The sequence below is a fragment of the Anoplophora glabripennis genome, unplaced genomic scaffold (assembly GCF_000390285.2).
Source record: "Anoplophora glabripennis isolate ALB-LARVAE unplaced genomic scaffold, Agla_2.0 scaffold44, whole genome shotgun sequence".
Taxonomy (NCBI): domain Eukaryota; kingdom Metazoa; phylum Arthropoda; class Insecta; order Coleoptera; family Cerambycidae; genus Anoplophora; species Anoplophora glabripennis.
In genome coordinates, this window is record NW_019416229.1 from 1,402,088 (window position 1) to 1,427,637 (window position 25,550).

The 25,550-nt window shown below is 32.0% G+C and overlaps 2 protein-coding genes across 3 annotated transcripts; both read left to right on the plus strand.

The window, feature by feature from the left end:
- Window positions 1-5,587: 5,587 nt before the first annotated feature.
- On the plus strand, window positions 5,588-10,573 carry LOC108917639 (alcohol dehydrogenase [NADP(+)]). 2 transcript variants are annotated; one of them, XM_023454931.1, is made up of 5 exons: window positions 5,588-5,763; window positions 9,302-9,664; window positions 9,723-9,970; window positions 10,040-10,300; window positions 10,481-10,573. In XM_023454931.1, exons 1-5 carry the CDS (start codon window positions 5,692-5,694, stop codon window positions 10,515-10,517), a joined length of 981 nt encoding a protein of 326 aa, XP_023310699.1. In that variant the 5' UTR covers window positions 5,588-5,691; the 3' UTR covers window positions 10,518-10,573. The 2 variants fall into 2 exon arrangements, with proteins under 2 accessions (XP_023310699.1, XP_023310703.1); XM_023454935.1 differs by lacking the exon at window positions 5,588-5,763 and adding an exon at window positions 8,412-8,463.
- A 5,315-nt stretch (window positions 10,574-15,888) lies between these two features.
- LOC111691739 (alcohol dehydrogenase [NADP(+)]-like) lies at window positions 15,889-19,262 on the plus strand. The gene is made up of 5 exons (XM_023455000.1): window positions 15,889-15,987; window positions 17,954-18,316; window positions 18,375-18,622; window positions 18,690-18,950; window positions 19,127-19,262. Exons 1-5 carry the CDS (start codon window positions 15,916-15,918, stop codon window positions 19,161-19,163), a joined length of 981 nt encoding a protein of 326 aa, XP_023310768.1. The 5' UTR covers window positions 15,889-15,915; the 3' UTR covers window positions 19,164-19,262.
- Window positions 19,263-25,550: the final 6,288 nt, after the last annotated feature.

Consider the following 25,550-nt stretch of genomic DNA (forward strand, 5'->3'; position numbering starts at 1 on the left):
TATTCATTAATTTATTTACACGCGACAGCGTACCGAGATTCAGGGAATGCGCGCTCCCTAACAAAATTTGGAAAAACTTTATCCATTATTAATTTTAATTAACTAGCCCGAGACTCTAAAACTAAGTCGACTGCTCAATGTGAAACTCAAGGGAGAACTGACTTTTTCGAGATCTTTCCCGAATTCGACATCTCGCTTCGACACGCCCATTTCTTGGGTCCAGAAGTTTCTGTTCTTATCTTATTGGCGGGAACCCTGAATGTCGGGACGCTTTGGCATAACTATGCCATGTTAATAATTACCTAATTGACTGGACTTACATTTATATACATGATTCTGTGACTAGGCTTACAAACAACCCTATACCTTCCTCTTGTAACTCCGCATAGCAATACGGGACGGATTAGCCATCTCATTTAATATATTTTTAATAGCTTGGAAAATCCGTCTAAAAACCAGCTATTTTACTTTCTTTTCCTCACAACATTCTAACAACTTATTCTTAGAATTACTACGTTTTTTGGAATGCATTTCGCGCGTTATTTGAAATATCGGTTTTTCTCTTTATACTAGATGCTCAACACATGGCCCAGACTTTAAGTGCACTTGTTCAAAAAATATTGCCAAATTTCTCCGAAGGACGACGTTACACTCACTTGAGAACCCTCAATTTTCAATAATTAGTGTTGACTGAAATATTTTACTCTTTGGCCCATCCGTTGCGAGAACTAACAAATAAATTACTACGCGACCCGGCTCTTGTTACATTGGTAACGAAAAATCACAAAATTTTTATGACCAATATTTATGACTCATTTACCATGAACAGTGACAAACCGTGTCATCGCTGATTGGTTGAATAGAATCTCGTGAAAAATTACATCAATCACAGCCGGTGAAACAGAATGTTTCATTTCAATTTTACCGAAATTTAATTCCCAACATGAAAGAAACAAAATTATTGTACCAAACAATATTAGGTACTAGTCAGGTGGCTTATAATCATTTATGAAGGCTCTGTATACAGGGTGTCCCAGAATAAGACCACAGATTCGTGGACTCAAAATAGGCAAATCTAGGCTAATTCATCTATATCCGAAATCGCTTCGTTTGGCCGCTAGATGGCCTAAAAGTTCGTGAAAATTTTTTGAATTTTGTAAATAACTCGAGTACATATTAATCGATTTTGATTATTTTTTCGGTGTGGATTTTTGCTTTCCATATACACATTTTGGTGTTATACAGAGTGTTTTCTTAAATCTAGAACTCCTACAAAATGAATGTATGTTCATAACTTTTTCCTCTTTCGGGCAATAATGACAACTACTTTTAATTTCATAGGACATACCATTTGAAAGTTTTTGGGTCTCCTGTAAAATTTTGATTAAATAAGCGGTTTGGGTACAAAATTTTTTTTTATGTCTACATTATTTATATTGACACCTATATTACAATACTTAGCAAAGTGCTAGTAGGCACTGATTTTGTAGGTTGACTGTAATTTCAGTTTGATCTTTAAGTCATTGTACCTGCAAATTCGTAATGAGTGTCTACGACTATAAGATATACCGCGTCTTAGTTTATTTTTCGATATTTATACACATACAACGAATTAGAATTATTTGCAATGTGCCTAATTTTATTCAAATAATCAAATACAACGCATTGATAGCATTATTATTGATCCTGTTATTCTACCCAATAGACTGAATGGGGAATTTTATTTAGAATTTTTGCGCACTTTACTCAAGTTATTGGGAGGTGTGCGTTATTACTCAGAGCTAACAAGTGGTTTATGCATGATGGAGCTCCACCACATTTCACTGTAAATGTCCAGCAGTACCTGAACCAAAGATACCCTCGTCGATGGATCGGTAGAAAGGATAATGCTCCTGTTAACTGGCCTTTACGGTTACTAGACTTAACACCTTGCGACTGTTATCTTTGGGGCACTCTGAAAACAACAGTGTATGCTTCCACATCTAACACTGAAGAAGAGTTGTGCCATAAATGTTTTAAAAAATTACCCTCAAGAACTGTAAAGGGTGTCTTAACTTTCTTCGCTGAATTAACCTTTGGTTGTAGAAACAACTGTGGTCATTTTGAACAGTTTTTATAATAAATTGTACTAAATTTACTAACATCAACATTGTTACTTTTATCTCCAGCATTTTTTATTGTATTTGATTGTTTTTACTAGTTATCTAAATAAAATTAGGTTGTAAATAATTCTAATTCGTCGTATGCATGTGTATCCATATCGAAAAACGAAGTAACATGTTGTATATCTTACCGTAGTAAATACTCATTAAGAATTGGCAGGTACAATCACTTAAAGATCAAATTTAAATTACACCTACAAAATCAGTGCCTACTAGCACTTTGCACTTTGTTAAGTATTGTAATATGGGTAGCAAGATAATGTAGATATCAATCAAAATTCTGCAAGAGTTCCAAAAGCTTTCAAATGGTATCACCTATCAAACTAAATAGTTGTAATTATTGACCGAAAGAAAAAAAAGTTATGATGTACACATCAATTCGTAGGAGTTGTACGTTTTAAAAAACACTTTATACAGTGTATCCTACCGGGAATCGCAGCGATCTAGAAAAGTACTTATTTGAAAAATTTAAAAATGTGGCAACTTATAAAAGTCAGTGAGGGAAACGCAACTAAAATTTTCAAGGTCACGGTACTTCCGGTTGTACCGGAAGTCGACACCATCTTCGTTATTTTAAATGGAACACCATATATATTTTTGCATATTTCGATTCTACTTGAAATTTTAAGGTCACTTTGTATAACAAACCTAGTTCCTAAAATTTATAGTTTTTGAAATATCGACATTTTCATGAAAAATTTGACAGGTGAAAGGTTGTGCGGGATCCTTTGTATTTTATTCTAGCAACTAGATATCAATTTGAGATTCGGTATGTGAGTAGAACACGTATGAAGCAACCTTACACAATATCCATAAATTAGAAAATATGATACCGAGTGTTTAATTTTCGACTGCACATTTTGATAACTTCAAAGAGTTATAACTTTGTTAACTTAAATGGAACACCCTGTATTTTTTTGGCCTATTTTGTGCAGTAATTAATTATCTTTCACGTGATGTAGGCATGTAGGGGCTGTGGTTACAACTTTTTGAGATAATTGCAATTTTTACGATTATTTTTTAATTTTGACATAATTTTATCAAGGGGTCTATGAGTACGAACAATCGTTATTGACATTCAAACTGTTAATCAACGAACTGTCAAATTATTATTTGTAGTTTATAGTGTGTAGTAACATTTTACTAATGAGATTTTTTTAATTTGTTTATTATTTACGGACAAAGTAACAACGCAATATCAAAAACCCTATACATCTGCAGCGTGATATCCAAACAAAGTAAACCCCTAAAGCGGAGTATAGTAAAGCGTCTGACAGAAAATTTTTGAAATTTGCGAACCGTTTGCTTTATTCACATATGTAGTTGGATATGTCCTAAAGTAATTAGAATATTGAAATTTCGACATTCTAACTATCAACAACAGGTACTCCTCTGTCTGGTTTTATTATGACAGAGTCGAAATGTCAAAAAGTTTCTACCAGACGCTTTACTATACTCTGCTTTAGGGGTTTTCTTTGTCTGGATATCGCGCTGCAAATGTATCACGTTTATAAAGGTAGGTATATAAAGATTGAAAAAGATAATAATGCTATAGAGATAAATACTGTTTTAAAAACGTGCAGGAGCTTTACAAAATATTAGTACGAAGTTCATTAATCTAACGTTATTTTCATTGTTATATTTATCAGCGGTTTAAATTATTGCACTAATTGTAACTGAAAACCTTACGTCTTATCTACACTGATAATAATTTATATACTTATATAAAAAAAGCTATCATATTTAATGCAATTCATACTGTGGGCGGTACTGTTTGTTAATTAATCTGACTGGAGCTATGGCAGCAAAAATGTTGAAAGATTTGCCAGGGGGCACTAAAGTGCCTGCTTGGCAGGTGAGAATACTAGTAACTTTAGTAGTATTAAAAATGAAAATGCTCCAAGGAATCTGTGGATTTCAACAATACTATACCTATTTTATTTAACAAATTATACACAAAAAATGTATTTTCTTCTCTCTAACTGTTGTTAATTTCTTTAAACGGACTATTTTGAAAATACAACTCAAAAAAAATACTAGCACTCAGTAAATATTTTTTTAAAGTAAAAAATCACTCAAAGTTGTGTGTTTTAGAGTGGTTTTCGAAACTAGAATATCCGCCCTCAGAGACGTTTCAAAAAAACTTTTATGAATAGTTAATATTTGATTTAAAAAATATCATATATTGTTCGGGTTATTTACATCATATACCTACTAATCGAAATAAATGAAATAGACCCTTGAGTTTGGAAACCCATATTAAGAAAATGTAGCCTCACTATTACTTTATTGCGTGCTAAAATTTCAGTTAGTTTCGTAATCCCAGTTTTTAGTTTATTAATGAAAATGTTGAAAAAATCACGGTTTTCTGCCCACAAAATTGATATATCTCACTTTAACCCGTCGTAATTTTTATTAATTGATAAAAAATTCCAAAGTTTTACTGGTCATTTGTCTCAAAAGCTCTTTTTTTTATTTTTAAACAAAATAGAAGGGAGTGCTATCTCTATATCTATTGCATTCTTTAAAAAAGAAAAAAACAGATTCAAGTAGTAAATAATTGTAAACAACGATCTGAAAAAAGGTTGAAAATTCACTCCGGTTTCGAATTTCGAAAAACAAATACTTCTCCAAAAAGTTCACCCATTCCACGCAACTATTCAAAGATAGACAAAATTTAAAGTCAATTTATTAAAGAAGTCACTCTAGGACAACTTCTCAATAGGACCTTTGCGGACTCATCAAGCAATGCAATTGAACGTCAACTCTCATTACCAAAATCTCCGACATTTTGTCATATTTGAAGTTATATATTATAACTTATTAAGCTCTTTTAACGCAATCTGAAGTTTTGCTCTTTATTTTCAATTTCACATATGTTTTATAATTATTTTAAAAAATGTGCGTCATTTCTCCTAGATTTACCCTACTCGTAAATCTATTTATTAACATCCAAGCTATCTTTGAAGTATGGTCTATTCATTCTCGATACCCTGTATATTAAGGAATATAAGTTGGTTGAGCTTGAGACAGTCAACTGCGTTTTTGTTTAAACAAGAGTACAGTTTTATGGAGAATTAAATTTTAAATTATATTATATGAAACCATAAAAGTCTGGACCCGAAAGAACAAAATTCCAGTGCACTACTCTGAAACAAATATGATTAAAATTTGATTTTAATAAATTATCTTTGATGGCGCTCAGAGAAGTCATTTTATTTCTTTCTGGTACTCTACCAGTCCCTGAATTTATAGAACCGTAGTCCAAAAGCTCTGTATATTCTGTACAAGTTTTATAAAGGTCAGCGGGATTTGTACTAACTACATTATTATATTTTTCAATATTTCAAGTCATCGCATTAAGTGGATGATTTACACTTTAACTATTTATTTATAACAATGTTTTAGATGTACCGCATCAATGATAGTAAAATAGATATGTACATATAGGTATATAAAAGGGTTACAGTAATTTAGTTCAATTTAAATCGTGAGGGTATAGTGTTGGTTAGTTAATTTTGCTAAAGCTATGGCAGCGAAAATATTTAAGGATTTGCCAGGAGGGCTAAAGATGCCCGCCATTGAAATTGGTACTTGGCAGGTAAGAATGATAGTTTATTTTATAGTATTATTAATAAAATATTAATAATTTTAATTTGTGACATTTTTAATTACTTTTTATTTAGTTTTCATGTGTTAAAAAGCTTATAGTATATAATAGCTTATAGAGCTTATATAGAATTATCTACTTTCTCAATAATGAGTTATTTCTTGTTAGGCAAAACTTGAAAATTATTTGTTTTCTGAATTAAAATAAAGTCAACTGTTGACTAACCCTTTTGATCAAAGGGGTTATTTATTTAAAATTTATCATTTCGTGTCAGTGTGACAGAAATACCCAAAAAAAAAGTATCCTATTTGATATAATAGGTTTTCGTTTTAGTTTGTTTTGAAAAGTCGGAATAAGTTCAGAAGATGAAAGTAGATAGATTTTATTTATTAATTTATTTATTTATTTAGACTAAACTATCCAACAGGAACAAGTCCTAATTACAGGATAGTGAGAAGAAGAAAAAATATATATAAACATAAACAGGTAATACAACAAAAATACAGAGTATATATATATATATTGTGATGATTCAATTGTGACAAATATCTTTGTTCTGTTTTGTGTATTGGTGTGTATTAGTATATAGAGCGCCAGTAAAATGTTGTAACTTTTTCTATTAATTCATGAAATATAATTGATCACTTACCAGGCTAGCTTTTCTCTCAGGATATCACTCAATATAATTTAAATGGTAATTCAAAGATGAAAATGGTTTTAGTATTCGGGATTTAAAATTAACTTATAATTTTATTAATGTTTTCCTTTTTTTTTTATGATTTGATTGAAAACTAAATTTATTCTGTTAATTTTGCACAAATAATTTCTATGAATTTTATCAGAACATGAGTTCCCTTCTCAGAAGTCGGTTCTTAGATTAAACTGAATAAAATTAAATAATATAGTGTGATCTGGGTTCAAACTTTCTATTGATATTTATGATGACAAATAAATTATTAAATTTTTCTATTCCCTAATTTAACCTGCTCTATCTTAATTCTATGCTACAAACATGTACTTATTCTATTCTTATAATTATTATTGTCACTCACTTCAGACCGATCAACAATCCTTTTTTTTTTCTGTCCTTGATTTCTTACGTCGGTACCTTCTCTCTGTAGCGTTGCTTATATCCTCTCCCTTCTAGGCGTCTACGTACTCTCTCCTGGTGATTGTCGATATATGCTAGATGGGACTTCTAGCTCTCCCCTGGTCTCTCGTACCCCTCGAATCTTTTATTGTTGGCTAGGATAATTCATACAATTTTAATAATCTAACCTTTTTAATATTTACGTCTTTCGTTATCTGTATCTCCTGTTACTTTCTTCCAATACAAATTCTTATCTTCAGAAACTTTTCCTTCAGCTTCTCAATAACTTCTCCTCTCGTCTTTGATACTATAATTAGCTGGTAATAATTTAATCTTCGTATATTCTTTTTGACAATCTCCTCTCTCTTCTCCTGTCTTATTTATTATTCTTCTTGTTGTTATTTTTTTTTTCCGTCTCCTTGATTACCGTCGCACTACACACTTAATTTAAAATACAAAATCTCCTCTTTTTATTTAACCAATCAGATCACTTTTAAATTTTACATTTTTAATTTAAATTTTCCAATATTATTTAATTCTCAATTCCCTATCTAATGCCCTTATTTTATAACCACTTTCATAGATTTAGACTAATATTCCTCTAAAATTCATAATCTACTTATAAATTGTCATCAAATTAACTTCCACTGTCATCTAGACATTAATATCTTTTTATCCCAATACTGACATTTAAACCTTTGAATTATTGATTCTTCTCAATATATAGGTAAAACAGTAAAAATGCATATGAAAATGTTGTATCAGAAAATAAAATAAATTAAAACAAAAAAAATAAGATGTCACAACAATGAATATGTCCAGTTTATCATGCACTTACAAATCAATAACACATTTTTGAATAACAATACAATTTGTACACACATACATACATATTACAACACAAAAAAAACGAACTAAGACGCGGGGGATAAGGACAAACAAATTTTTTTGATATGTTTAACATTAGAATTAAATATATCTATAAAAGTGTACAGTAGATCATAACTTCTACACATCTTGTAGAAAGGGGAATAATGTAATATATTACTGATGGCTGTTTTTAAGTAGAACGTTTTAAACTCTTTATTTTGATTTCTGAAGGTTTTAGGTATGACAAAATTTATTCTATGTAATAAATCGGGTACATCAAGAATATAATGAATTACTTTAAATAAAAATATTATAGAATGCATATTGCGACGAACAAGTAGAGAATTGCCTTCAAATCTTCGAAGAATCAGTTCTTGAGAATATCCAATTGGAGGATAGGCATTATCCTCTTTAAATGCTAAGAATTTAAACAGCCTACGTTGCACCCTTTCAACCGCTTCGATATATTTAGTATACTGGTGACCATATCACCGAACAATATTCTATACACCTACACCTACACCAATACACCTAGCTCTTTTACATATTCAGGTCTCGTCAATACCGTGCTAGAAATGCTATAGGGAAATTTGAGAATTTCCTTTTTACGACAATAAGACATAACTGTACATTTACTTATGTTTAACGGAAGTTTATTTTCCTGACACCACACATCCAGCAAGTTCAAACTATTCTGAAGTAAGATGCAATCATCATCATATTTTCGAAACGTAAGCGTGATATTTTTAGTTAGGCAAAACTATTTTCATAAAAATAACCCTAGACTGATATTTGTTTATTTTACTAACTTTTTAAATTTCTTCGCAGGTGGCAAAATATCTAAAAGATAAAGAAAAAAATAAAAGACTATGTCACTTCAGACAATATAAAATATGTGACACAGCATATTTCTTGGAATATCATCATTATATAGTGAAAATTTAATGTCACAAATAAAATACAGGGTGTCCCACAATGACGAGACATTAGACATATTTCAGAGACTACTTCGATTTTAATTTTGAAAATTAAAAAAGCACTGGCTAATTCTAAAAGATGTGTATTTTACCATAATAAAGTGAGAGCAATAAAATTTATAGGGGATATAACTAAAACTCTAAGTTTTCCTGTCAGAATTTCAAAATGGCTTAATTTAATACAGGGTGGTAGAAATTTAATTTTATTTTTTTAAATGGAACACCCTGTATATTTTTTTGCATCCCATAAATTGACGATCCAAAATTGCAATAATACACAGGGTGTCCCATTCAAAATAACGATGATGACGTCAAATTCCTGTATACCCATAAGCGTTAGGTGGACGCCATTATTTTAGTTGAGAAGGGCACGCTCGAAAACACTATTGTCGAAATTTTGAAAATTAAAATCGAAGTAGTCTCGGAAATATGTCTAATGTCTCGTCACCGCGGGACACCCTGTAATATTGTACCATGTGTACCTCTTAATGTATTATATTTTTAATTTATCAAAAGTTTAACCTTGCAAAATTTAGAACATCTCGTTAAACGAAGAAATACAGGATATTTTCATTTCTTTGACATTTTCCAGATCACTGATGAAGCTGATATAGAAACTGCTCTAAACACCGCCCTTGAGTTGGGCTACCGCCACATCGACACAGCTTTTGCTTATGAAAATGAACATTTTATTGGTCGCGTGCTGCAAGAATGGTTTTCTTCTGGAAAACTGAAAAGGGAAGACCTGTTTATCACCACTAAGCTTCCATTGCAAGGTGTACATCCGGATAGAGTAGAGATGTTCATAAAGAAGTCGCTGGAAAATCTCAAACTGGACTACGTTGATTTGTATTTGATCCATTTCCCTGTTGGTCTTAAGTACGTTGAAGGAGAGACAAATCCATCTCTAGTTGATATGCAGACTGAACCAGAAGACCATGTAGGCGTTTGGAAGGTATACCAAATGTTGATATTTAATCTTGATTCTGAGATTTTTCGTTCTCGATTTTCAGAAAATGGAAGAGCAAGTTGACGCCGGTAGAACTAAAACTATTGGACTGGCAAATTTCAATGTCAGACAGATAGATCGGATATTACAGTCTGCTAGAATCAAGCCAGCATGTTTACAAGTCGAACTCCATGTCTACCTGCAACAAAGGGAGTTGGTCAAATTTTGCCTCCAAAATGGATTTGTTGTAGTTGCTTATTCTCCCTTGGGTTGTCCAGGATATAACAAGTCATTGGAGGAGATTGGAGCAGAGTGAGTAATCTTAAGTCAAGTAAAAATACCGTTTTTCATTTATGAATTTATTTCGATCCTTAATTATAGACCTAAGAAGTTGCCAGATATGCTTCACGACGAAACCATCAAGAAAATCGCCACCAAACATACAAAATCTACCGCTCAAGTCATGTTGCGGTACTTATTACAGAGAGATCTTGTAGCCATACCGAAGAGTGTTACTCCTGCTAGAATCAAAGTGAATATAGATGTGTTCGACTTTTCTTTGGACGCCGCGGAAGTAAAAGCTTTGGATGACCTTGAAGTTGGAGAGGAAGCGCGTGTATGCGATTTTAAGATAATCCCTGCGTAAGTTATGGCACTATTTTATCTATTTTAACTGCCAAATCTGGTTCAAACATTCTCTCTATATATTGATGAAATTTTTCATACTCTTAACACACTTGATATTAGTGCCTATAAATCCAAAATTCAATATTAAATAATGATAATATTGAGGAACAAGGTTAATATTTCAATTTGTTGCAGGTTACTGAACCATCCAGAGTTTCCGTTTTCAAAATAGAAGTGTAATTATTAATTAATATCGCTGTTCGAGTTATATGTTACGCATTAATAAATAAAAATATATTAATTATATTATTAGTGTTTTATTATTCAAAATATATGATCTCATAATTTTTTGAAATGCATCACTAGCACATGTGTCTCCATTGAAAAATTACAAGTTGAAAGTAATTATCCACTAAGACTGCATTGTAAACGTGTTGTTTAAAAAACATGTAATGTATTTTCTGTACGTCATAAAAAATCAATACCTACAGTAAATACTAGATATCTTTATACTTACCGTTATTTCAAATCCTGTATGAACTATAAATCTTACATCCTATCCACCTAATATTTATTGACATTGTTGAGGGGGCACTGTGTCTCTAATAATGATTTATATATAAAAAAATTCACTCTCATTTAGTTCAACTCAAACTGTGGACGGTATTCTTTGTTAGTTAACTTTGCAGTTATGGCAGCAAAAATATTTAAGGAATGCCAGGAGGTCTTAAGATGCCCGCCATTGAACTTGGTACTTGGCAGGTAAGAATACCAGAACCCAGCGATATCACGAGTGTTAAAGTAACATTTATTAATGCCTCAACTTTTAACTGAACAACCACTCTAATATTACCTTTATTCGTCGTAGATATGTCCCGCTAATCAACGTCATATTTGACGAGAATTTTTACTTTATTTTATGGGTTTTCAGCAGTACAATGTAACGTCCGATTTGAAGTTTTCTACAACACAAATTTAACGGTTCTTCCAGCTACATTACCATCGCGAAGTAATCGTTTAAAATACACGGTTACTTACTCTAAACAATGTCAGTTTAACGGAAAGTATGAAATTTATTTAACCTTGTATTTAGTTCTTTATTTGACGTTACATTTGAAATAGAATAACTGAATTATAAAAGAATTTAAAAAAATTTATTTGACCTTGACTTTAAGCTTCGAAGTCAAATCAAAGTCAACTTGAAAATATCAAAGGAAATGAAACACCCTACGCCAAATTTTCCGTCCGTATATGGGGTCGGAAAATTTCTCCTGTATGTATTTGCAGGTCATTTGGAGATAAAACTCATTGACCTTCACCACAGTTGCAAGGGCATAATAAGGTCAACTCAATATCAAATGGAAAATGCCATTTTTTGTGCTATCGACCGATACAGCGCAAATATTATGTCGGAATCTGGGATCAAAAAATGTTTCCAGGATGTTCTTGCATGTCACTTGAAGGTCAAACTTACTTTTCACGAAAAATAATGTATACAAAAGTAACAGAATTTAACAGAATACTCAACTAAAACCATTAGGTTCTTTCCACAATAATTTTAACATTTACACATTGTTAGATTACTAACTAAAATTTTTGGCAGACAGATTATGGAGACTGATATCTAAGCTGTTAACTTAGATTGCTGGCATAGAAAATAGAATGTCCCTTCTAATATATTCAAGTCGGCCTTGGTTGTAGATTATGGGGTTATGGGAGCCTGCCAACTCACAGCCATGTTGTTTCAAACTACTGATGTATGAGATCCATGTTCCCATAGAGGTTCAGGGTTTGGTTCTACACTCTCGTAATCCAGGACTATCGGATTCAAGGTTATGGGATTATGAGGTTAAGAATCTACGGGTTTATGGGGTTATGGTCCAATGAGATCATGATATGTAATCATTTATTAAAAACATTAATTGCAAGCTTTTGAATTTTCCCATTCCAACTTGATTTAATTTATTTAGCATTTAACACAAATGTCATTTCCAAACAGAAGATAAATTCCATACAATTCAATTACATCATTAAGGCCCGATACTTTGAGTCTCGGTTAAAGGTTGATTAACTGATCAGGCGATTAGAGTGTACATATAATTACAGTCTAATCGCCTGATTAGTTAATCGAGCCTTAACCGAGACTCAAAGTACCGGGCCTAAATGTATTAAATTTATTTGGTGTTACTATTTGGCAATAAAGCCACCGCTAGAACCGCCTCCTATTGCCGAGTAGAAGAGTTACTACGCTAAATTTTATTGCTAGATGCCGGCTAACAAGACTTCATGTGATAAGACTTTTTAGGAAACGTTTTTCCGAATTTCTTATTTAAATTAGCTAGCTACTACTTTTATAATAGAGCTAATAGAAATTTTCAAGGTTTTGAAGATTTAATACCATGAATGTGTATTTGTCATTAGTAGTTAATCGCAAGGATTAAATTTCAAAGACCCCGCTGTTGACTATAATAACCAAAGCCAATGTTAATAACACTATTATTAAGTTTTTATAACTTAATAAATAGCAACAACTTTATGAATGATGACTGGCTGTTTTCAGGTATGACGGAAGACGACGGACAAAATACGGCTGACACGACATTTTAAATTTATTTTTATATTATGTCAAACTGATCGATACTTCGATTGATTGCTGTGAAATAAAACAAATAATAAACTTCCCACATTGCACTCACTGCTCTGTGCATATAATTAATCCACTTTTAGAGTTCCATCTGTTTCGGAAACTGTTTTGGAGATTAATAAGCTAAGAGGAATCATACGTTTACTTGGATATCCATAAGGTATTGTAGACATGTGACTTAAATGTATCTACATATAAGTCGACCATTTTGCATCTAAGATATTGGTTTTCTTACCAGAATGAATATTTGATGTACATTTGTACATTTTTAGCTCAAATGGAAATCTTAAGCAACTGAGTATAAATCATTATTTTTGGTTATCCAAATAAATAAACATACTTTTCTGTAGTTTTGATGTAGATCTGTTTATGCATATTCATAGTGTCATTTCGTTAATAAAATTAATGCTCCAATTAGGGGCGATGTTTTTTTAACTAAGACAACAATTGATTAAGGCAAATTAGGCTCAATCACTATGTTCTGGCGTTAACAATCTGCCATTAAGCTGTGTACCATTATTAATAACTCACCCTGTATAGACTATGTATCTGTTTACGCTTTTAGAGGACCCATAGAAATTTTACTACTTAGTTACTGTAAGACATACTTGCTCATTAAAGTAAAAGCTTTTGCATTTTGTCGAATACGGTTTCAAAACTGCTAAATTTTTAAACACGTGCCTCTGTTTATTGCACACACAAAATTGTGGACGGTCTCTGCAAACTGTAAACGAAATGCAGTCCTCTATCTGATTTAACTGGTTTACATAAGCCGTAGTTTTATCGTTTTTAACTTCTGTTTCAAGGATTGTTAACCTTCTATCAACAGAACTCATTGAACTGCGAATATAATTTTTCCTTTTTAGAAAAGTTAGAACGTTATATTAAACAATATTTTTCCAAGAATGAAGATTACTTTTTTAAATACTTATAATAAAGTGCAAAATTTGTAATATTTGAACTTTTTTGCCGGTTACTGGCTGTTTTCCAAAATAAAAATATTTTTATATATAATTTTCACTTTCACATCATTTTTTATATTTAGAGCTATTTTTTTATGCATTAATAAATAAATTAACATAACAGTGTTTCATTTTATCACCCAAACAGAATGTGTTGACTATATTAAAATTACTTATTATTGAAGAAAATAGTTCATATTTCAACAGTCAGTGACTGGATCTAAAGTGATAAATTAATCCAAAACCTTCATAAATGTTTACAAACCGCGTGACTGTCGGGTTTAGGTAACCAACATTGTAGGACTGGATGGTAACGAAAAATCCCAAAATTTTGGCGTCACCAATATTAATGATTCGTTTACCATGAACAGTGCGATCGTTGATTGGTTGAATAGAAACTCTTGAAAAATTACACCAATTACAGCCGGTGAAACAAAATGTTGTGTTTTAATGTAATGTTGATCTTACTGTTTTAATAATTTTTAATTTTACCGAAATTTAATTACCAACGTGACATGTAATCATTTATGATGACTCTGTACATTTTAGTTGTATCTGGAGCTGCAAAGCAAATGATAAAGAAATAAATAAAAATATTGTTTTAGTGTTTCAAGATATGATATTCTATTTTTTTATGTAGTTTAAATCCAAGATAATGTTTATTACTAATATGTAAGTGTTTCCACTGAACATTCAAGATAAAGAATCATTGCCCACTTACATTCGATATGATTTAGCTATAGAGATAAATACTGTCTTTTCAAAAACATGCATATGTTTTGCAGGAGCTTTACAAAATATTAGTACTAAGTTCATTATTATATTTATCAGCGTTTCAAATTGCTCTAATTGTAAGTGAAAACCTTACGTCTTATCTAAATTGATAATAATTTATATACTTAACCTGACTGGAGCTATGACAGCAAAAATATTGAAGGATTTGCCAGAAGGTATTAAAATGCCTGCTATCTGGCTTGGTACTTGGCAGTTGAGAATAGTAGTAACTTTAGTAGTATTAAAAATGAAAGTGCTCCAAAGAATCTTTTAAAAATGAAAAAAATTATCAAAAACTTTGTTATTAGAAAAACAATAACTTTAACATCCCTTGAATTCTAATCATCTAATATTATTGTCATTACATAATTTTCCATATGGAAAAATATATGGAAAACCCTCTGTGGATTTCAAAAATACTACACCTATTTTATTTAACAAATTTTATACTAAAAATAAATTTTTTTCTAAACTGTTGTTAATTTCTTTAAATAAGCTCAGTTGAAAGCTTCTAAATTCGTACCATACCGAGGGTGTACCAATAGTGGAAGAAGGCAGATAAATTATATCGTTGACCACATTTCCAGTAACCTACCTCTCCTTCAATGGAGTCAATCTGTCAGCACGACATCCACACCCCCAAATGTCACTTACACCATGTTATAAATTTTAAATATATTTTTTTAAGTGGTAAAATATTAATAAGAAAAAAAGTTACTTATGAAATCTTAGGGGTGGCTTTTTCTACCCCTTACAACCGTAGGAGAAAATCAACAAATTGTTTACTGAGAGCCTTCTCGATAGCAGAAAACGTCAACTTAATTTCATTTGTCACTTTGATATTTTAGAAAAAAATTAAAAACTATATTTTGGGCACCTCCTTAAGCGGTTGTATATTCACAACCTCAAAAATAAAAGACGATAAGTTCATGGCGCTCAGGGAAGTCATTTTATTACTTTTTGATATTCTACCAGTCCCTGAATTTATAGAACCATATTCCAAACAATGTGTATTCTGTACAAGTTTTATAAAGGATAGTTATTATTATTATATTTTTCAATATTTCAAGTCATCGCATTAAGTGGAAGACTTAAACACTTTATCCATTTATTTATATTAATGTTTTAGAGGTACCGCGTTACTGATAATAAAATTGATATGTACATATAGGTATATAAAAGGTTCACAGCCATTTAGTTCAATTTAAACCGTGAGGGGATACTGTTGGTTAGTTAATTTTGCTGAAGCTATGGCAGCGAAAATATTTAAGGATATGCCAGGCGGTCTAAAGATGCCCGCCATTGGACTTGGTACTTGGCAGGTAAGAATGATAGTTTCTTTTATAGTATTATTAATTAAACATATTGTGCATATGTTCTTGCTCGTCCTTTAAGTGTTTTTATAAATATATGGCTAAAAACGGCTAAAATTCCTGATATGTATATGGAAATTATCTAAGATCTGTCCTATCTACAAAAAGGGTGATAAGTCCAATATTATTTTCAGACCTATATTATTTCTAATTTTTGCAAAGTTTTTGAAATTCTACACAATCGGTTATATCATCATGTCAGCAGAACGTTGACTATACATCAGCATGGGTTTATGAAGGGACGTACCACCAATTTAGTTAATGTTACACAATTCATCTCCGAAATCCTAGACAAACAGTCTCAGGTCGATGTCGTATATATTGACAAGTCGAAGGCATTTGACAGACTTGATCGTGGCATGCTGTTAAGGAAACTATTATCGTGTGGTTTGTCGTTAAACTTAATCAACCTGTTCACTTCGTATCTGATGGATAGAAAACAATATGTCATGTTCAATGGTTTTAAATCTATTGAAAACGTAGCTTCATCTGGAGTGCCTCATGGAAGCAACTTGGGCCCTTTATTATTTAATATTTTTATAAATGATATTGTTAGTATATTAAATGTGCAATGCCTTCTTTATGCAGATGACCTGAAAATATATTGTGAGATCGAATCTGAGGCTGACTGTGTTCGGTTATATAATAACTTAAAACGTGTTGTAGAATGGTGCAGTTTAAATCATTTTGAGATCAATAATGTAATGTGATGTCCTATTCCCTCAAAAAAGACCTAATCAGTTATGATTACAGGGTAAACCATATCGTCATTCAGAGACCAGAAACTGTATCTGATTTAGGTGTAATACTTGAAAAGCGTCTATCCTTCAATGCGCATATACAGGGATCTATCTTTTGAATGCGTTAATTTTTTTTAAAACGCCGAAACACGTTAACTGATTTTGATTTTTTCCCATCTTTCGGTTATATAATAATTAATTTTTCTTCAACCCCCTAACCCCCAGCTACCCCTACTTTTTTTTCAAATGGAAACATAAGGCATGAGGGGGCTCGTTGAAAAACTTATAGAAAACCGAATCCAGCCTACCAAATAAACAAGTTTTATTTTTCACAGGTGGCAAAATATTCAAAAAATAAAGAAAAAAAGACAATACTATGTCACTTCAGACAATATAAAATATGTGACACGGCATATTTCTTGGAATATTGTCATTATCTAGTGAAAATTTCTACTTCGATTTTAATTTTTTATTTAACTTAAGTAATGGCGTTCAACTAACGCTTCCGGTTATACCGGAAGTTGACGTCATATTCTTTATTTAAAGGGAACACTCTGTATATTATTGCAATTTCGGATTCTACGTAAATTTTTAGGTGAACATTCATAAAAGTTTCCTATTCTTAATGTTAATACTTTTTGATATATTTAATTAAAAAAGCACTGCCTAATTCAAAAAGATGTGTGTTTTACCATCATAAAGTTAGAGCGATAAAATTTATTGGGGACATAACTAAAACTCTAAGCTTCACTGCCATAATTTCAAAATGACTTAATTTCATACAAATTCAATGCCGAATTTAGTCAACTTTATACTATCTTAACTTATTTTTTTAAATGGAACATCCTGTATATTTTTTCGCATCCCATAAATTGACGTAGAATATAAAATTGCAATAATATACAGGGTGTCCAATTCAAAATAACGATGATGACGTCAAATACCTGTATAACCATAAGGGTTAGGCGGACGCCATTATTTTAGTTGAGAAGGGCAAATAAATATGTCTAATGTCTCGTCACCGTCAGACACTCTGTAATATTATACCATGTCTATCTCTTAATGTATTATATTTTTTTAATGTTTATTTTATCAAAAGTTTAACTTTGCAAAATTTAGAACATGTCGTTTGATGAAGAAATTTAGGATATTTTCATCTCTTTGACCTTTTCCAGGTCACTAATGAAGCTGAGATAGAAACTGCTCTAAACGCCGCCCTTGAGTTGGGCTACCGCCACATCGACACAGCTTTTGCTTATCAAAATGAACATATTATTGGTCGCGTGCTGCAAGAATGGTTTTCGTCTGGAAAATTGAAGAGGGAAGACCTGTTTATCACCACTAAGCTTCCAATGCAAGGTGTACACCCGGATAGAGTAGAGATGTTCATAAAGAAGTCGCTTGAAAGTCTCAAACTGGACTACGTTGATTTGTATTTGATCCATTTCCCTATTGGTAGTAAGTATGTTGAAGGACAGACAAGACCATCTCTAGATAGTATGCAGACTGAACCAGAAGACCATGTAGGCGTTTGGAAGGTATACCAAATGTTGATATTTAATTTTGATTCTGACATATTTCCTTCTCGATTTTCAGAAAATGGAAGAGCAAGTTGACGCCGGCAGAACCAAGACCATTGGACTGTCAAATTTCAATGTCAGACAGATAAATCGGGTATTAAAATCTGCTAGAATCAAGCCAGCGTGTTTACAAGTCGAACTCCATGTCTACCTCCAACAAAGGGAGTTGGTCAAATTGTGCCACCAAAATGGAATTGTTGTAGTTGCTTATTCTCCCCTGGGTTCTCCAGGATATAACAAGGTGTTGACACAGATTGGAGCAGAGTGAGTAATTTTAAAAAGTCAAAATATCGTTTTCCATTTATGAATTTATTTCGATCGTTAATTGTAGAACTAAGAAGTTGCCAGATATGCTCCACGATAAAACCATCAAGAAAATCGCTACCAAACATAAAAAGAGTAACGCTCAAGTCATGTTGCGGTACTTATTACAGAGAGATATTGTAGCCATACCGAAGAGTGTTACTCCTGCTAGACTCAAAGAGAATATAGATGTGTTCGACTTTACTTTGGACGCCGCGGAAGTAAAAGCTTTGGATGACCTTGAAGTTGGAGAGGAAGCGCGTGTATGCGATTTTAGGATAGTCCCTGGGTAAGTTATGACACTATTTTATCGATTTTAACTGCCAAATCTGGTTCAAACAGTCTATTTATTGATGAAATTTTACAAACTCTTAACACACTTGATATTATTCTCTATAAATCCAAAGTTCAATATTAAATAATAATAATATTGAGGAACAAGGTTAATATTTCAATTTGTTGCAGGTTACTGAACCATCCAGAGTTTCCATTTCTAAAATAGAAGTGTAATTATTAATTAATATCGCTGTTCTAGTTATATACTGATATGTTACGCATTGATAAATACAAATACAGGCTGTTAGTAAATAAGTGCGACAAATTTCAGGGGGTGATTCTACATGAGAAAATAATGGCAGTTTGCTTATAAACGTATGTCTGCAAATGATTCTTTTTCCGAGATACGGGGTGTCAAAGTTTTTCTTAAAAACTGACGATTTAATTTATTGCTCTGAAACCAGTCGAGATGTGCAAATGAAATTTGGTGGGTTTTAAGAGGTAGTTATTGGGCATTTTTGACACGCAATTAAGAATTTTATCTTCATCATTGGCGCGTGTACGGGTAATAATCTCAATTTTTTAAAGAAAAAAATGGTACACCACTGAGATATTACAAATTAAAATTGAATTTTGAATTCCTCGTTCAATTTGTGACAAAAAATCTCTCTTGCCTATTTTTCGTATGGGGTGCCGTTTTGATGCAAAAAAATAAAACATCTTAACGCGTATTTTTTATTTCTTTAATACATTATCAAGAACTATCTAATACAATAACATTAAACCAGAACAATAACAGAAAATAACACTAATAAAATTTTGAAAAGGCGCAAAGCTACAACAAATGTTCAAAATGACCTCCCTCAGACGTGACACAAGATTCAACTCTTCGCCTCATTGATTGTCGTATTCGGGCAAATATTCCTGGTATATTTCTTATTGTCTCACAGCCGACTATAATTCGATTCCTCAGGTCATCACTATTTTCAACGGGAGTGGAATAAACTAATGACTTAAGAAAACCCCAAATGCAAAAATCAAGATGATTTAAATCCGGCGATCGAGCAGGCCAATGTTCCGTAACTCCCCTACCTATCCAACGATTTGGATAAACTGTGTCTAAGTGATTACGTACATTAATGCTAATATGGGCTGGTGCACCATCATGCATGTACCATAGGTGTTGTCTCAGCTGTAGAGGAATTTCTTCAAGAAGAACAGGTAACTCTTCCTGTAGGAAATTAAGATAAGATTCGCCTGTTAGTCGTTGTGGGAGGAAATATGGACCGATTAAATGATCATCAATTACCCCAAGCCATACATTTACGGAAAACTGATGCTGAAAATGAGCTTCAAATATTCTATGGGGGTTTTCCTCAGCCCATAAGTGATTGTTACGGAAATTTTGTATACACTGTCGTCCAAAAGTAGCCTCGTAATTAAAAAAAAGGCATTTAAAAAATTAGGAATTTGAGCGATTTGATGATTAATCCATTGGCAAAAAAATAGGCGCGGAAAAAAGTCTCTAGGTAGTAGAGCTTGCACACGTTCAATATGAAACGGATACAATTGCTGTTCTTTAAGAATTTTAAATACAGTGAAGTTGCTTACATTCAATATGTTGGCAATTTTTCGAGTACTTGTTTCAGGTGACTCCGCAATTAACTCGAGAACTGCTTCTTCTAGTTGCACAGTTCGTACTTCTCGAGGGCGCCCACAGTCAACCGTTTGTTTCTTAAATGAACCATTTTCGCGCAAACGTTGATGAAGACGAGCAAATATTGTGTGATGAGGTACCCTACGTCCTGGATACAACTCAGCATACAATCGTCGAGCTTGCCGACCATTTCCATTACTTCGACCATAGACAAAATGCGTGTCTGACAATTCCGCATTTATAAAATTTTCCATTCTTTTCGATAAAAGAAAAATTAATTAACACTAATGTTATAGCAAACTAAAACCTTAATAAATTAATAATGACGAAACGCTAATTTGACATTTCTTAAAAATATTCGTATTTAACAGACAAATGTTGACAGTAGCCTAGTAGGTAGGTAATGTATTAAAGAAATAAAAAATACGCGTTAAGATGTTTTAATTTTTTGCATAAAAACGACGCCCCATACGAAGAAAAGGCAAGAGAGATTTTTTGCCACAAATTGAACGAGGAATTCAAAAATGATTTTAATTTGTAATATCTCAGTGGCGTACCATTTTTTTTCTTTAAAAAAATTGAGATTATTACCCGTACGCGAGCCAATGATGAACATAAAATTCTTAGTTGCATGTCAAAAAATGCGCAACAACTTCCTCTTAAAACCCACCAAATTTCATTTGCACATCTCGGCCGGTTTCAGAGCAATAAATTAAATCGTAAGTTTTTAAGAAAAACTTTGACACCCCGTGTCTCGGAAAACGAATCATTTGCGGACTTACGTTTATAAGCAAACTGCTATTATTTTCTCATGTAGAATCACCCCCTGAAATTTGTCGCACTTATTTACTAACACCCTGTATATTAAATATATTATTAGTGTTTTATTATTCAAAATATGTCAGTACTTAAAAATATGTGATTTCATATTTGAAACACAGTAATTTTTTAAATGCATCACTAGCACATGTGTCTTCATTGAAAAATTACAAATTGAAAGTAATTGTCCACTAAGACCGCATTGTAAACGTGTCGTTTAAAAAACATTCAATGTATTTTCTGTACGTCATAAAAATCAATACCTACAGTAAATACTAGATATCTTTATACTTATCGTTATTTCAAATCTCTATATGAACTGTAAATATTACATCTTATCTAATAGGTACTTTATTTATTGACGTTATTGTTGAGGTGGTACTGTGCCGCTGATGATAATTTACGAAACTGTTAGACGACTGTCTAAGTTAAAGAATTTCCACAATTTTGGCGTCATCAATATTACAAACCGTGCGATCGTTTATTGGTTGAAGAGTCTCGTGAAAATAACACCAATCACAGCCGATGAAACAGAATGTTGTGTTTTAATTACCAACGTCAAGGAAATAAAACCAAAATTACTAGGCACGTGGCGTGTAATCATTTATGGCGGCTCTGTATATTTTAATTGCATCTAGAACTGCAAAACAAAATGATAAATAAATAAAAATATTCTTTTAATGTCTCAAGATATGAAATTCTATTTTTTTGATGTAGTTTAAATCCAAAATACATGTTTATTACTAATATGTAAGTGTTTCCATTGAACATTCATGATAAAAAAATCATTGCCTACTTACATTCGATATGAATTAGCCACAACAGATTTATATATCACAACAATGCTATAGAGATAAATACTGTGTTTTTAAAAACATGCATATATGTTTTGCAGAAGCTTTACAAATTATTAGTACCAAGTTCATTATTATATTATTTACACTGATAATAATTTATATACTTATATAAAAAAGCTGTCATATTTAATGCAATTCATACTGTCGGCGGTATTGTTTGTTAATTAATCTGACTGGAGCTATGGCAGTGAAGGATTTACCAGGAGGTATTAAAATGCCTGCTATCGGGCTTGGTACTTGGCAGGTGAGAATAGCAGTAACTTTAGTAGTATTAAAAATGAAAGTTCTCCAAAGAATCTGTTAAACACGAAAAGATTTATCAAAAACTTTGTTATTAAAGAAACAATAACATTAACATTGTTCGAATTGTAATCATCTAATATTATTGTGATTACTTCATTTTCGATATGGAAAAATATTATGGAAAACCCTCTGTGGATTTCAAAAATACTATACCTATTTTATTTAACAAATTATACATCAAAAAATGTATTTTCTTCTCTCTAACTGTTGTTAATTTCTTTAAATGGGCTATTATAAAAATACAACTCGGTAAAAAAATACTAGCACTCAGTAAATATTTCTTTAAAGTCTAAAAACTCAAAGTTGTGTGTTTTAGAGAGGTTTCCGAAACTAGAATATCCGCCCTAAGAGACGTTTCAAAAAAACTTTTATGAATACTTAATATTTGATTTAGAAAACACCATGTATTATTCGGATTATTTACATCATATACCTACTAATCGAAATAAATGAAATACACCCATGAGTTTGCAAACCGATATTAAGAAAACATAGGGGCAAAAAAAATTTGAAATTTGCACCATATATAGCCTCACTATTACTCTATTGTGTGCTAAAATTTCAGTTGAAAAAATCACGGTTTCTGCCTACAAAATTGATACCTCTCACTTTAACTCGTCGTAATTTTTTTGTTAATTGATAAAAAAATTCCAAATTTTTATTGGTCTCAAAAGCTCTTTTTTTATTTTTAAGCAAAACTGAAGGGAGTGCTATCTCCGTAAATATTGCATTCTTTAAAAAAAGAAAAAAACAGATTCAAGTAGTAAATATTTGTAAACAACTATCTGAAAAAAATTTGAAAATTCACTCTGGTTTCGAATTTCGGAAAACAAATACTTCTCCAAAAAATTCGCCCATTTCATCCTCCATTCAAATATAGACAAAATTTAGAGTCAATTTATTAAAGAAGTCACTCTAGGACAACTTCTCAATAGGACCTTTGCGGACTCGTCAAGCAATGCGATTGAACGTCAACTCTCATGCCTTGCAGTTCAGTAACCAGGGAAGAATACCCGGCTAGTACGTGAAGTAGTACTCAAAATTTAAAGCTGCATTATGTAACGCTCTTTAAAAATCATATACCATATACTTATTTTTGTAAATAGGTATTTTATTCATAAATCCATTATTTAATAATTCAAAAGGTTCTAAGCAAGGTAAAGCCACAAAGTGTTATTGACACAAGAGTATCGATACTCGAAGTGCCCACAAAACATGATTAGTGTAACTAAGCTTAGTTGAAAGCTTCCAAATTCGTGCCATACCGAGGGTGTACCAATAGTGGAAATTGGCAGATAAATTATATCGTTGACTACATTTCCTGTAACGTACCTCGCCTTCGATGGAGAACAATCTGTCAGCATGACATCGACACTCCCAAAAGTCACTTTTAATGTCACTTGTACCATGTAATTGATTTTATTAATTTTTTTTTAAATGGTTACGTATGAAATCTTAGGAGTTGCTTTCTCTACCCCTTACAACAGTAGGAGAAAATCAAGAAATTGTTTACTGAGTGCCTTCTCGATAGCAGAACATCTACTTAATTTTATTTCTGTCATTTATTTGATATTTCAGAATAAAATTAAAAACTACTTTTTGGGCACCATCCTTAAGTGGTTGTATATTTACAGGGGATGATCAAATGAAATTTTTTTATATTAAAAACCCACTTTATTATTCGACAGGGAATCATCCCTGAATTTTTGCGCACTTATTTATTTACACCCTGTATATGGAATTAGGAAACGAATGTGCCTTACTCAACTGGTAGATTCTCTGGACTAAAATATATGTATTTATATTAAGTGTTCATACATACATACATATGTCCGCAAATGACCCATTTTAAGTATTATGTCAAGAGAGCCAGCCTGACGCCGCCCGGACCGGCTAACAGTTGCAAGAATAAAGAACAGACGCGCACCAGGGTTCCAGGAAAATATCCACGGCAGATTGGCGCTTAGGATCAGATACATATACCTGCGAGCGACTCCACACCACGACGACTCTCCAGCGAACGCTCCCCACGACAACACTTCTTTTTCACTAATGTCGTTTTCAATAAAAACACTTTTATTTACCGTTGAGAGGGAGTTTTATTTTGCTGCACATCGAAAACAACCCTCACAAGTTACTAGAGTACAATTTTATTTCCTTAATATACTCGTAAATCTATTTATTCCCATCCAAGCTATCTTTGAAGTATGGTCTATGGTCTATTCATTCTCGACATCCTGTATATTAAGAAATATGAGCTGGTTGACCTTGAGACAGTCAACTGCATTTTTGTTTAAACAAGTGTAAAGTTTTATGGAGAATTAAGTTTTAAATTATATTATACTAGCAACCCACCCCGGCTTCGCACGGGCAAATATAAAATAGCCTATGTTACTCCGCGGAGATGTAGCTTTCGGTAAAATTGGTTGAGTAGTTTTTGAGTTAAATCGTAACAAACAAAAAATCAATAATCTTTCATCTAATGCGACCCTAATATTAATTTTAAAATAATTCACGATATATCTATATATCTAAAGACAACAAACGAACTCAAATCTAAAAATACAAAACCTTTAAATTTAAAACAATATAGGTAACTACCAACAATGTGAAAACAAAACGAATTAAATTAAAGTACCTATGCTCAGGACTATCAATTTTAATTAATAAGTAAGTAGTTAGGTATCTAACTACCTAAAGAAAACAAACACGAAACAAAAATGCGACTATGAAGTTTTAAATGATTCACAATAAGAAAAAAACAAACAAATTATTAAAACTCAATGAACTAAAAGTATGTTTGCAAGTATCTAAGTATTCCGACTTCCTAAAGATAACAAATACAAAACAAAAATGTGGCCTTAAAATATCGAACACAATTATAACTTTCCAACAACACCCAGAAAGAAAACACAGTCGTCAGTCGTCACCTGCATTCGCTCCAAGTCAGATTATTAAAGGATCACGCGCGCGTTAT